The sequence below is a fragment of the Oryza glaberrima genome, chromosome 5 (genome assembly GCF_000147395.1).
Source record: "Oryza glaberrima chromosome 5, OglaRS2, whole genome shotgun sequence".
NCBI lineage: Eukaryota > Viridiplantae > Streptophyta > Magnoliopsida > Poales > Poaceae > Oryza > Oryza glaberrima.
This window is the reverse complement of record NC_068330.1, coordinates 188,064-200,957: the sequence shown is the minus strand read 5'-3', so window position 1 is coordinate 200,957 and position 12,894 is coordinate 188,064. Positions and strand designations below refer to the sequence as shown.

The 12,894-nt window shown below is 48.5% G+C and overlaps 3 protein-coding genes across 4 annotated transcripts; all 3 read right to left on the bottom strand.

Moving 5' to 3' along the window:
* Positions 1 to 102: 102 nt before the first annotated feature.
* LOC127773268 (polygalacturonase inhibitor 1-like) lies at positions 103 to 1,937 on the bottom strand. The gene is made up of 2 exons (XM_052299308.1): positions 1,844 to 1,937; positions 103 to 1,534 (listed from the first exon to the last, which is right to left on the bottom strand). Exons 1-2 carry the CDS (start codon positions 1,935 to 1,937, stop codon positions 282 to 284), a joined length of 1,347 nt encoding a protein of 448 aa, XP_052155268.1. The 3' UTR covers positions 103 to 281.
* A 16-nt stretch (positions 1,938 to 1,953) lies between these two features.
* Positions 1,954 to 7,814, bottom strand: LOC127773267 (probable phosphoribosylformylglycinamidine synthase, chloroplastic/mitochondrial). Of its 2 annotated transcripts, none has more exons than XM_052299305.1 (4): positions 7,565 to 7,814; positions 7,031 to 7,146; positions 2,761 to 6,947; positions 1,954 to 2,337 (listed from the first exon to the last, which is right to left on the bottom strand). In XM_052299305.1, exons 2-3 carry the CDS (start codon positions 7,094 to 7,096, stop codon positions 2,766 to 2,768), a joined length of 4,248 nt encoding a protein of 1,415 aa, XP_052155265.1. In that variant the 5' UTR covers positions 7,097 to 7,146; positions 7,565 to 7,814; the 3' UTR covers positions 1,954 to 2,337; positions 2,761 to 2,765. The 2 variants fall into 2 exon arrangements, with proteins under 2 accessions (XP_052155265.1, XP_052155266.1); XM_052299306.1 differs by having other exon boundaries at positions 1,954 to 2,293.
* A 1,321-nt stretch (positions 7,815 to 9,135) lies between these two features.
* Positions 9,136 to 10,175, bottom strand: LOC127773269 (polygalacturonase inhibitor-like). The gene has a single exon (XM_052299309.1). The coding sequence runs from the start codon at positions 10,173 to 10,175 to the stop codon at positions 9,147 to 9,149; it is 1,029 nt and encodes a 342-aa protein (XP_052155269.1). The 3' UTR covers positions 9,136 to 9,146.
* Between the last annotated feature and the right edge of the window lie 2,719 nt (positions 10,176 to 12,894).

The window sequence follows — 12,894 nt, the reverse complement described above, 5'->3', positions numbered from 1 at the left end:
AAATATAGTATGCTGCACCTCCATCTGCATCTGCATGCATGCTGACCAAAGATGGACTTTGCTTTGCCACCAGGCTGGCTGCTCAGCTCAAAGTATCAGTATGGACATACACTCAAAAGATTGATTGACACTAAATTTCACTCATGTTCATCAAGAATGGACCTTAATTATTAGCATTAGCTGGTTGCTTCTTCATTAATTTATCCTATAGTTTTTGGTATTGCTCAGTGATTATTACTACAGTACAGTAGTGGTTACAGTTTCAAGGTCTGGATCAAACATCAATGGCAGGCGGCGAGCGGCGCACCGCAGAGGCACTTGTTGTGCTGGAAGCAGTAGGCGTCGAACCTCGCCATGTTACCGCCGGTGGGCACCTCGCCGCACATCCTGTTGTAGCTGACGTTGAGCAGCTGCAGGTTGCTCAGATTCGCCACCTGCGCCGGGATGCCGCCGCGGATGGCGTTGTGGCTCACGTCCAGGAAGCTCAGCCGCTCCGGCAGCCGCAGCTCCGACATGTCGAAGCTCAGCGCGTTGCGCGACAGGTAGACGCTGCCGAGCTCCTTCTTCCCCGACCCGAACAGCATCGACGCGTCGCCGGTGAGCTGGTTTCGCGACAGGTCGATCTGCACGAAGTTGACGGCGCCGAACGCCGCCGGGATCCTCCCGGACAGGTTGTTGTGTGACAGCGTCAGGAACGCTTGCTGCCCGGCCTTGCTCAGCAGCAGCCGCGGGATGCTCCCGGTGAGCTGGTTGCGGCTGAGGTCGATGGAGATGAGCTTCGGGGGCTTGGCGAGGCTCGCCGGGATGGCGCCGGTGAGCGAGTTGAAGGAGAGGTCGAGAGACTGGAGCGCGGTGAACTTGTCGCCGATGAAGGAAGGGATGGAGCCGGAGAGGGCGGTGCGGGAGATGGTGAGCTCCCTGAGGGCTGTGAGCGTGGCGAGCGCGGCGGGGATGGGGCCGGTGACGCCGGGGACCTTGAAGAACATGAGCTCCTGGAGGCGGGTGAGGCGGGCGATGGCGTCGCCTGGTATGCCGCCGGTGACGTTGTCATCGCGTATGATGGCGAGGCTGAGGACGCGGTCGCCGTCGGTGGGGTCGTAGTCGTAGTCGTCGCCGCCGCAGTCGACGCCGTACCAGTGGCAGCAGGCGATGTCGGGCGTCCAGGACTGGAAGTAGGACGCGTTGTTGAAGGCCGCCTTCACGGCGAGTAGCGCGGCGCGGTCGCCGGCGTCGCAGCGTGGCCGTCGCACGGGCGCCGCCGCCGCCGCAATGGACACCACGAACACGAGCACGTGGGCGAGCAGGAGCAGGGGCCCGATGGCGCGCACCATTTCGACCTCCGATCGATTTTGTCTCAGCTTATCTTGAACGATGTGGGTGTGGGGGTATATATATGTAGACGGAGAGGGAGTAATCAGATTGGCGAGTTGTTCAGATGGAAGGAGTTTGGCGCCAACCGCTTTGAACAAAACAATCAAACGACGCATTCTACAATTTGTGTCCTCTTGCCCCAAGTGCCTTGTTCTACTTCTACCTGCATTATTTGAACACAAGTGCACGACAATCCAGCACACAAGATATTTAGTCCCTGAAACAACTCAGCACACAAGTTCTATTACTAATTCATCCCAAATGCTTAAAAAACTTTTTGACTTCTCCAATTCTCTTGTGTCTATCCCCATATGTATCGATCGCACGGTGAAATGAAACCTCTTGGTGTTGGGTTGGGTGGTCAAACAACAACACAAAACCCCCAAAAGCCACTGACAGTAACCGGTAAACAAGCGTACAATCAAATGTAAATCTACACCTGTAAAATCAACAATCCATAATCCCATATTACCTTCGACAATACGGTTCATCAACAGCAGGACTGCAAATTGCTGTGCATCCAATAGCAGAACCTGAAAAGGATAGCCACAGAAGAAAGATGACATTTAGTATCACCGGATAATCGAACAACACATTACATTTAATTACGGGCATGTATCCTCTTCTGCTAGTCAAAGAATTCCCAAAGCAGCACTGCAGCGCCAACATGATTATTCTCATTACCAGCATATTGCAGGCCTGAGGCCTCCTCGCCTCTGCCTAATAAAACACTACTACCCTTACAGGATTCCTAGTTTCAAACCAGCAGCAAAACTCAAAGCTGCAAGCAAGAATCACAGAATCTGCTTTTAATTATTTCGATGAACCCACTTATTCGATCCTCGGTAACAACAATGCTGACTGCTGAGTGCATCGAACCAGCAAGGTTTAAGTATCCAAAAGAGTCCATAGCTCCAAGCTTCTGTCATCATATGACCATCAATTAGGTCCCGGTATGTTACACAACTGAAAAAACAAAGTAAAATTGGGTGTCATTTGGTACTTCATTCCTACATGAACACTGAACATGCCTAGCACCAGCCACCAATGTACTGAAGTTTTCTTGAGTTGGAAACAGGAACAGAACAGTGTATTATAGAATCAAAGACTCAGGATATCTAACACATATATTGCCATGCCAGACAAATGACTCATAGCACATACAAATCATGATTAATTAGTAGCATAAATCACTACGCATGCCATTTGATGAAGACAGCAATGTTGAATAAACAGCGGCAGATAGTAATTTGATGAAGATAGCAATGTTGAATGTAACAGTGGCATGTAGTTTCAGTTAACTTGCAGCTCGCTAGGGCTGTATTAAACTGAAACTGAGTTCAGCAAGGAAAACCTTATGCTTAAGAACTGAATTCAAGTCTGCTGTACCTGCATTATGAACACCATTCTCTAGCATTCTGGAACATGCGCAGCCAGGGGCTGGGACCACTCTTCTCAAGCTGCCAATCCTTGGGAGACCATGGATATTGCCACATCATGAAGCAACGCTCTGGGTGTGGCATCATAGCAAGATGTCTTCCATCAGGGGAGCAAAGGGCTGCAATGCCAAGTGGAGAGCCATTGGGATTGAATGGGTAGACTTCAGTTATGTTATTAGCATCGTCACAGTACCGCACAGGAGCCAGGTTAGACTTTACAACACTAGCTAGAACATTTTCATCTGGGAAGAAAGCTCTCCCCTCACCGTGAGCACTCCAAATGCCCATTGTAGAACCTTCCATTCCTTTGAACATGATAGCAGGAGAGGCCCCTATAGAGACACTAGTAAACCGGCACTCAAAACGACCAGATTCATTGTGAATAAATCTTGGCTGGGACATGTCCCCACCTGAACCAAGAGAACCTCCAACATCTGATCCTGGTACCCAGCCAAGAAGAGCCATTAGCTGACAACCATTGCACACCCCAAGGCTGAAAGTGTCCGGCCTATTGTAGAAATTCTGGAACTGCTGTATGAGGGGTTGGTTAAACCTGATTGATGCAGCCCAACCTTTAGCTGAATCAAGAACATCTGCATAGCTAAAACCACCGACAAACGCAATCCCACGGTAATCCTCTAGAGAAGACTTCCCAGCTAAGAGGTCTGACATTGTGATATCCCATGGTTCGAATCCAGCAGCATAGAATGCAGCAGCCATCTCCCTATCACCATTGCTCCCTTCTTCACGAAGGATGGCAACTTTTGGCTTTGAGGATGCAGTCAGCAGTTTTTCATCTGTAAATTTGGGAGTGAAAGACAAAGACCATGATGGTGATGTTCTGTGCTTTAATCCTTCTTTCTCAAGTCTGACACAAGATTTCAGACGTTGTAGCCCCTCAAGCTGGAAGCTTGTTTCCTCCCAGATATCCCTGAGATCTGAAGTTTTTTCCTTAAGATGCAGCCTGCCATCAACAACCAGCTCAATATCTGGTGATGCTGTAACTTTTCCAATTACATTAGCGGAAATGCCTCCTGCTTGAAGCTTTTGTTTCACAACACTCAGATCTTTCAAATGCACTTCAAGTAGAAGGCCAAGCTCCTCGGCAAATAGTGCTTGAAGAAGGCTAGAATCTTCTGAGTCAATGTTCAGCTTAACACCGCAATTACCAGCAAATGCCATCTCAAGAACACTCACAATAAGACCTCCATCACTAATGTCATGGCCAGCTGAAATAAGACGCTCACCAAGCAATTCCTGAACGGCCTCAAAGGCTTTCTTCAAGTACAGGACATCATCAATGTCTGGGCAGTCATTTCCAATTTGATCAAAAGCCTGTGCAAGAGCAGAACCACCAAGCCGGCGCTTTCCTTTGCTGAGGTCAATGTGCAGCAAAACTCCATCCTTGCCAAGCTTCAAATCAGGAGTTACCGTCAATGTTATATCAGGACATGTCACATAAGCACTGATGACCAGATTTCCAGGAGCCTTGACGACCTCACCATCACATTGAGCTGCCATGGAAAGACTGTCCTTTCCCCCATCAATTGCAATACCAAGTTGAATCATGCAGTCAGCCAATGCAACAGCAGCATCATACATATCTGCACCTTCTCCATCAAGCTTTGCAGCATACATCCAGTTACCACTTGCTTTGACATCAGAAAGTGATGAAACTTTAGCCCAAACCAGATTAGTCAAGGCCTCCCCAATAGCAAGTCTTGCCATGGCCTTGGGATTAAGTAAACCTTTCGTTGGCTGTTCTCCAATGGCACAGGCACCACCTGTTAGATCAGTGTATGTCTGTGCGATCACAGCCACATCTGCAAGAGGAAGTTGGAGAGGTCCAACTGTCTGCTGTTGTGCAACAAGACCTGTCACACACCTGTCAACTTTTGTGGTTAAGAAACGCTTAGAGCATACAGATGGAAGACTCAATACTCGCTTCAGAGCATCCATGATTGTTACTCCACGGGCAATATCTAAGGGCTCACTGACTACAGAGACTCGCTTGAATTCAAAGGTCTTTTGGGGCATATCTCCTAGAACCTTTTCAAGCTCGAGATCCTCAACAGGGGTTGGAGGAGGAAGGCCATTTAACTTCGCATGCTCCACAGCAGCACTGTCAATCAAAACAATCTTTCCACATCCATTGATTGTCCCAATGACAGCCATTGAAACCCTTTCCCTTTCACAAAGTGACTCTAAAAGGCTTCTGCTCTCAGGCTTCACCAGAAGTGCATCTTGTTCCTGGTACTCAGCACCCCATATCTCCAAGACAGACAATGTATGATCACCGACAACAATTGAACGTATATCAATTTCAGCGCCCTTAGGATAGATTATTTCCTTCACCACATTGCAGTTTCCTCCAGCACCCTGGTCATGAATGCTGATGATAGGGTTGCTCTCTCCCATTTCCGCGCATGCCCTGACCACACGATATAATTTCTGTGCCATTTCAGCATCTCCACGCTGTACTGCATTGAAATCGAGCTCTGCATCATTTTGTCCACTAACCATGCTGGAGGCAGCACCACCACCCATACCAATTCTGTATGCTGGGCCACCAATCTTCACAACTAGCATGCCAATTTCTGGATCCCCCTTAGATATATGTGCATGGTCAATTTGCCCGATTGCCCCACTAAACATTATTGGCTTCAGCCACTCGCGCCGTTCCCCATTAAGCAACCTCGTCCCAAAATTTCTAGTAAATCCCTGAATTAGAGGTTCACCAAACTTGTTCCCATAGTCAGAAGCGCCATCGCTAGCATCAATAAGAATTTGCAAAGGGGAGGCCAAATTCGACGGATATGAAAAGGATGGATCCTCCCAGGGTGCATATGCACCTTCAATTCGGAGATTACCAACACAATAGCCAGCAGTAGAAGCAACAACAAAAGAACCCTTTCCAGTGGCATGTGTGTCCCTTATGCGACCACCTGCACCTGTTTCAGCTCCTGGATAAGGTGCCACAGCACATGGAAAATTATGGGTTTCTGCTGTGAATAAAATATCAAGCTCACGCATCATAACAGATAATGGTGAAGTGGAGCCTGGAACTGTTGGGCGTAGCTGATTTGCTGGATATCCCTTTATTGCACTTGAGTTGTCATTAAATCCGATGACTGAGTTATTATCGGGGTTAGCTTTCAGGGGACTCTTCACTAACTGAAACAAGGTTCTCGGCATGGTCTCTCCATCTATCACAAGCTTTCCATTAAAAAACCAATGCCTGCTGTGCTCACTGTTGGATTGTGCAATGTCGAAAAGTTCAACAGTGGTTGGGTTCCGTTTGATGTCATCTCTGAAGAGGTGGGTATAGTACTTGATATCTTGTTCATCAAAAGCAAGTCCCATCTTCACATTTATTTCTTCCAGAGCTTCTCTTCCCCTTTCAATGACTGGAACAATACGGACAGGTTCAGGAACTACATCTGAATGAAATGATGTGAGCTTCTTAGGATAAACACACTCTGTCATTCTATCATGAACCAAAGCAGTAAAGTCGTTAAGCTGGCTTTCATCAAGTGGACCATAGCCAGGATCCAAGCATAAAAGGTATCTCCTTGATCTCTCCAAGCGAGTTACTTCCATCAATGAGAGAGATTTACATATTGAGACGGCATTGGTTGAGAACGCTGTTGAAAAAGTCATCCGGGGACCAACCTCAACAATGACACTATAAGGGTTCCTAGCGACTTCCTCCTCCAGAAAGCTTTGTGCTTGTAACTTATCAGGTTCATAGGTTTCTGCTAAGAGCCACTGCAGTGTTGCAAGCTTCTCCGAAGCTAATGCATTATCCAATTGAATGTTGAAGCATTGTTCGGTCTTTATACCCACAATATTAGAAGAAACCTTTGCTTGCACTTGCCTGAGCAGCTCAATTGTCTCACTGTCTTGAAGATATGGTATACGATATAATTGAATAACTCCAGCTTCTGATGCATTATCAGATTTGTGAACCAATGAACTGTCAAGTCCCCTGGAAACCAAAGCACCAGGAGTTGGCAGCAATCGGACATTAGGAACTGAAGCTCTTCGAACACCTGGCCAACAAAGGTGTCTATGGAAGCACTGCTGAGATCTTCTCAGTCCAGAACTCCTTGCAGCAATGAAACCATTTCTTTTTCCCTACATAGAGAGTAGACACATAAGAAACACAACAATGTTATGGGGAAAAAAAATCCATCCAGTGTTGTGCAAAGGTCGCTTACCAGATTACAAGGAAAGCCTTGGAAGCGTAATGGATTGCTTACTGACATTTCACCCGGAGATGCCATGTTTGAAGAAATCCAAGGATCACTTTTGTGAAGAAAAAAAAAAGGATGATCTGCAATACATGGTACAGGAATTAGATATTGACTTTGCATGATCCCAAACTTGCACTTGCGATGTTTTTTTTGATAAAGTATAGCTAAGCTCAAATAATACCACGTTGCTTTTGTCCAAATTTAAACACTAAATAATCAAGAAGGGTGCTAGCTATACCCAATTGATTATTCCTGAAAGATAGTGATACAAAATCTGCCTTTGAAATTATTGAAAGACAGAGTTTCTATAGCAGATTTACCACCCATCAAGCTAGAAATGAGCTGCTATGGCCATACATAGAGCATGGATAGCTAAAAGAAGATGAGAAGGATATAGGAAGCTAAAGAAAGCAGTGGACAATCGACTGTGGCGTACTACAAATTAACTTTGTACACATGAAACAGTATATAATAAAAGCAGAGGTAGAGGTGAATTACTTGATCGAACTTGAAGTCTATTGGATTCGATTCTTGACAGCAAGCAACGGGAGATAATATATAAAGGGGGACCGGGGAGATAGGAACGGCGGCTGAGCGGTTCGAGGTGTACCCGTGACGCAGAGGGAGGTGGACAGAAAGAGTAAGCGGTGGGAGGGCTGGCGGTTGCAGCGCGCGGAGGAGGTGGTGGGCTAGTGGGATGGCGGCGGCGGCGGCGGTGGCGGCGCGGGAAGGGGCGGGCGACAGCGAGCGAGAATGAAACGACTGACGGGGGTCGGGGGCTCCTTCCTTTTAATCGACGGCTCTCCATCCGCCCGGCCCGGCCCGGCCCATCTTAAACTCAAGAGGATTCTCCAACAAATTGGCCTTTCCCTTCCGCTAATCTTGGATGGGCCTTGATATCCTCTTTAGATACAACGGTGTTTATTAACGGGTTTTCTCTATTACCTTATAACAAGAAATAAATTTGGTGATGTGAAAGAGAGAAGGAAAAGAAAATATTTTTACTACGCATGACAATGACTCAAAGGGCGAAGAAAAGAAAAGAAAAGAAGGATGATAAATGTTGTATTAAAGGAATTTTTGTTGTACAAGGGTGGAGAAAAGAAAAGAAGAAAAAAATTATTCTGGTGCATTAATGGTTAAAAGGTCTTGTTATCTCAAATAGAATGTTAGTCTCTAGTGTTATGTATCAATACATACAACCCATACCAGACTCTATCTTTGTATATGCTATTACATCTGCCCAACACAATTCACTAATTCTCGTCCTGTTTGTCAGAATTTCAGATCTCAAATCACGATATATTTAAAGTTTTTACGCTAAATTATAGTGATTTAATTTTTTAAAAATAAACTCATCTAAAATGAAAATAAAATGATATATTAAACGTTATCAACGTAAACGTCGATCTGCATCCATAGTTTTTGAACCTAAGAATACCCAGCTTTGACAAATCTTGGGATCCAAATCTATGCCAAAGATGTCCATATAAACGTAGCTTCATACTCTTAGTATGAATCAGACATTATTTCCCGCAGGCATCCCAACCAGGGTTGAAAATTTCGGACTAAAATTTCCAAAATTTCGGTCATTTTGAACCCCTCTAATACGATATTATTTCGGCTGAAAATTTTTAGTTTTTTGTGAATTTTGGTAATATTTGTTCAAATTTAACTAAATTTTGTTCAAAATTTCGGTATATCGGTGACTTCCGATCAAATCGGTTAATTCAAAAAAGAAAAACCTGATCCCAACCTTTAAAACATACTCCCTCCGTTATAAAAAGAATCAAATCCTATCTATGAATTAATCTGGATAACACTACGTCTAAATTTGTAGCTAGGAATTGATTTGTTTTTGAAACGAATGGTGTACATACTATGTGTTGGTGTCCTGAGATAGGTACTCCATATCAAGCACGAACAAAACATTACATCACGCATGAACCTGAACCGATCGAAGGTTCTTATTTATATACTACTCCTAGCTTGCTTTGCTTTGCTAGGATTATTCGATTACTAATTGCAAGCAGCAAATTAAGACTGCATTAATTGTAGGTGGATGATTATGGTCCTCATATCAATGGGTGCAGGGAGAAAGCGGCGCGCCGCAGAGGCACTTGTTGTGCTGGAAGCAGTAGGCGTCGAAGCTGGGCATGTTGCCGCCGGTGGGCACCTCGCCGCAGAGCCTGTTGTAGCTGACGTTGAGCAGCTGTATGTCCGTCATGTTGGCCATCTGCGCCGGGATGCTGCCGTAGATGGAGTTGTGGCTCACGTCCAGGAAATTCAGCTCTTCCGGCAGCTGCAGCTGCGACATGTTGAAGCTCAGCGCGTTGCGCGACAGGTACGCGCTGACGAGCTCCTTCTTCCCCGACCCGAACAGCATCGACGCGTCGCCGGTGAGCTGGTTGCGCGACAGGTCGATCTGCACGAAGTTGACGGCGCCGAACTCCGCCGGGATCCTCCCCGTCAGGTTGTTGTGGGACAGCGTCAGGAACGCTTGCTGCCCGGCCTTGCTCAGCAGCAGCCGCGGGATGCTCCCGGTGAGGCGGTTGCGGCTGAGGTCGATGGAGTTCAGCTTCGGGGGCTTGGCGAGGCTCGCCGGGATGGCGCCGGTGAGCGAGTTGAAGGAGAGATCGAGGATTCCGAGGTCGGTGAACTTGTCACCGATGAAGGACGGGATGGGGCCGGAGACGGCGGTGTGGGAGATGGTGAGCACCCTGAGGCCGGAGATGTTGGCGAGCGCGGCGGGGATGGGGCCCGTGATGCCTGGGACCTTGAAGAAGGTGATGTCCCGGAGGCGGGTGAGGCCGGCGATGGCGTCGCCGGGGATGGTGCCGGTGATGTTGTCGTCGCGTGTGATGGCGAGGCTGATGACGCGGTCGTCGGAGGGGAGGTAGTCGTCGCCGCAGTCGACGCCGTACCAGTCGCAGCAGGGGAATTCGGGCGTCCAGTACTCGAAGAAGGAGGCGTTGTTGAAGGCCGCCTTCACGGCCAGCAGAGCGGCGCTGTCGTCGGCGTGGCAGCTCGGCCCCGACGCCGCCGCACTAGTGCAGCTCAACGCCGCCACCGCCAGCAGGAGCAGGACGACGGCGCGCGCCATTTCCATCCAATACAATCTTAATCTTTCCTTTCCTTGCTGAGTTAATTTATATCCTGAGTTGGTTGTTGGTACGTGTAGTAAGTATATATAGTCAGATGGATCGAGTATGCAGTTTTGGCGCCAACCGCTTTGACTTGAACTCGTTAGTGGAAGACTCACAACTCACAAGTGCGTGCGTGCTTCCTCTCTTCTGTCTGCTTGTTTACTTCGACGACGTCCCCCAGGAATCTCAAGATGGGCCGGATTGGCGCTTCTTCGGCCCAAACCGAGTCTACTGCCGCCGGAGAGAACTTCAAGGCCCATGACCTTTCCCGCTTCAGCCGTCTGGGTCTGGGCTGGAGGAGCGCACTTCACCCACGAGTGGCCCAGCTTTGCAGCCTGGCCAGCCACTCAGTGCTTCAGTTGCCGCCGCCATGTCTGAGGCCGACTTCGCCCCTGCTGAGGCATTGGCTGATCTTGTCGGTCCGCCGGCGACATCCATCCTTGGGAAGAGGCCTCGGCAGCCAAGACACCGCTCTCGCCCAGCGACGTAGCGAACGCCTCGCCGCTCAGAACGGTCTCGGTCACCAGGGCGCAACGCGTCGTGATGAAAAGACTCGGCGTCGTCGACAACGAGAACAAGGTTGAAGAGCAGGACCTCTTGCGGTACCTGGAGCTGTTTAAATCACCCCTCGCGCCGTCTCATGTGCAGGCACTTGCGGCGCTGTGCAGCGTGGCGATCCCTGTCTGCGGGGCGGCCTGATTGCTCTGTTTTCTGGTGGTGGAAGCCCATGAGTCTCTATGTCTTGTAGTCTTTTAGTTTGGAATGTTAGGGGCAAAAGGTCCCTAGTAGCTGATGTTGTTAGAACTTCTAGTGCGTCCATGTTTTGTTGTCAAGAGTCTAAATTGGCTGTTTTGGACCAGCGGTTGCAGAACCAGTCTTGTGGTCCTGTGTTAGACTGTGCGGATTTCATTCCTGAGGGGGCCTGTTCACGGCTTGGAGGAGTGATCTCTTCTCTGTTTCTTGCCTTCATAAAGGAAGGTGGTCGCTCTCTCTCTCAGATTTTGTAATTTGGAAGGCTTACCAATGTCTACGGGCCGCAGTCCGACGGCGACAAAATCCTTTTTCTAGAGGAGCTGCTGGTGGTAGGGCAGCTTGCAGTGGGGGCGTGGTGTGTGGTTGGTGACTTTAACTTGTTGGCCTCGGAGGGTGACAAGAACAATGGCAATGTGAATCGCAGACTGATTAACAAGTTTAGACAAACTATTGACGTTCTGGAGCTCCGTGAAGTTTATCAGTTCAGGCGCCGGTATACTTGGAGCAGTGAACAAGAGCAGCCAACCTTAACCAAAATTGATAAAGTGTGGGGAATGGGAGAAAATTTTCCAGGATGCCCATTTGCAAGCTCTCAGTTCGTCCGCGTCCGACCACTGCCCTCTGCTTTTGACTTGCGATAACATGATGCACCGTCCGAGAAAGTTTAAGTTTGAGTCTTTCTGGACCAAGCTAGATGGGTTTGAGGAAGTGGTCCGGCAAGCTTGGGCGGCTGCGCCGTCGGGCTCCAACTCTGTTTCCTCCCTCCATCTCAAGTTGAAATCTACTGCCACATCTCTTCGTTCGTGGGGGGCTAGGCGAATCAACGAACTTCGGCAGCAGCTCGCAGTGGCTCATGAAATTATTCTTCAGCTGGACAAGGCCCAGGACGACCGGCTTCTCTCGGCAGAGGAGCGATCGCTGCGTGCTACCTTGAAGGGACGATGCCTTGCTCTCGCCTCCCTGGAGCGCATTAGGCTCCGTCAGCGAGCCAGGTTGTTATTCCTCAAGCATAGCGGCACAACGGCACAATTTTTTCGCCTTAAGATCAATGCACGTCGAAGAAAGAAAGCAATTCCTACCCTCTGTCTCTATGCTACCACTGAAGAAGATAAGCTACAGGCTGCATACAACTATTTCCTCAATATTTTGGGGACGCCGTGTCCGCTTTCGGCGTCCGTTAATTTCGGTTTGATTGGTTTGGCGGCCCACGATCTCTCTGAATTAGAGGGCGACATCACTGAGGATGAGGTGAAAAAGGCGATCATGGCGTCACCAAGTGACAAGGCGCCGGGGCCAGATGGTTTTAGCACCACCTTCTTCAAGGTTTGTTGGGGAATTATCAAAGATGACTTGGTTGCGGCCCTTAACTTAGCGTGGAGAGCGAATTCCCAGCACCTACATCTCGTCAACACAGCTTCCATCATCCTCCTGCCCAAGAAAGAGGACCCGAATCAACTAACTGACTTTCGCCCAATTAGTTTGATTCACAGTTTCGCCAAGATCCTGACCAAAATTCTAGCACTTCGTCTCGCCCCGAGAATGGATGAATTGATCGGGCCTGCACAGTCGGCCTTTATTAAGCGCAGAAGAATACAAGAGAACTTCCTCTACGTTCATGGTGTAGTTAAAAAGTTGCATTGGTCCAAAACGCCTGCCATGCTGTTGAAGATTGACATCGCAAAAGCTTTTGATACGGTATCTTGGGAATTCCTTTTGGAGCTGCTTCGACATTTGGGCTTCGGCGCTCGATGGCGTGACTGTGTTTCTGCTCTGCTTTTCACTTCGTCAACCACCGTCACCATCAATGGTAGAGACACTCAAAGGATCAAGCTAGCTCGGGGACTCAGGCAAGGGGATCCACTCCCGCCGTTGCTTTTCGTCATTGTGATGGAGGCGTTTGCAGCTCTCTGCTCCACGGCGGCGAGCCGT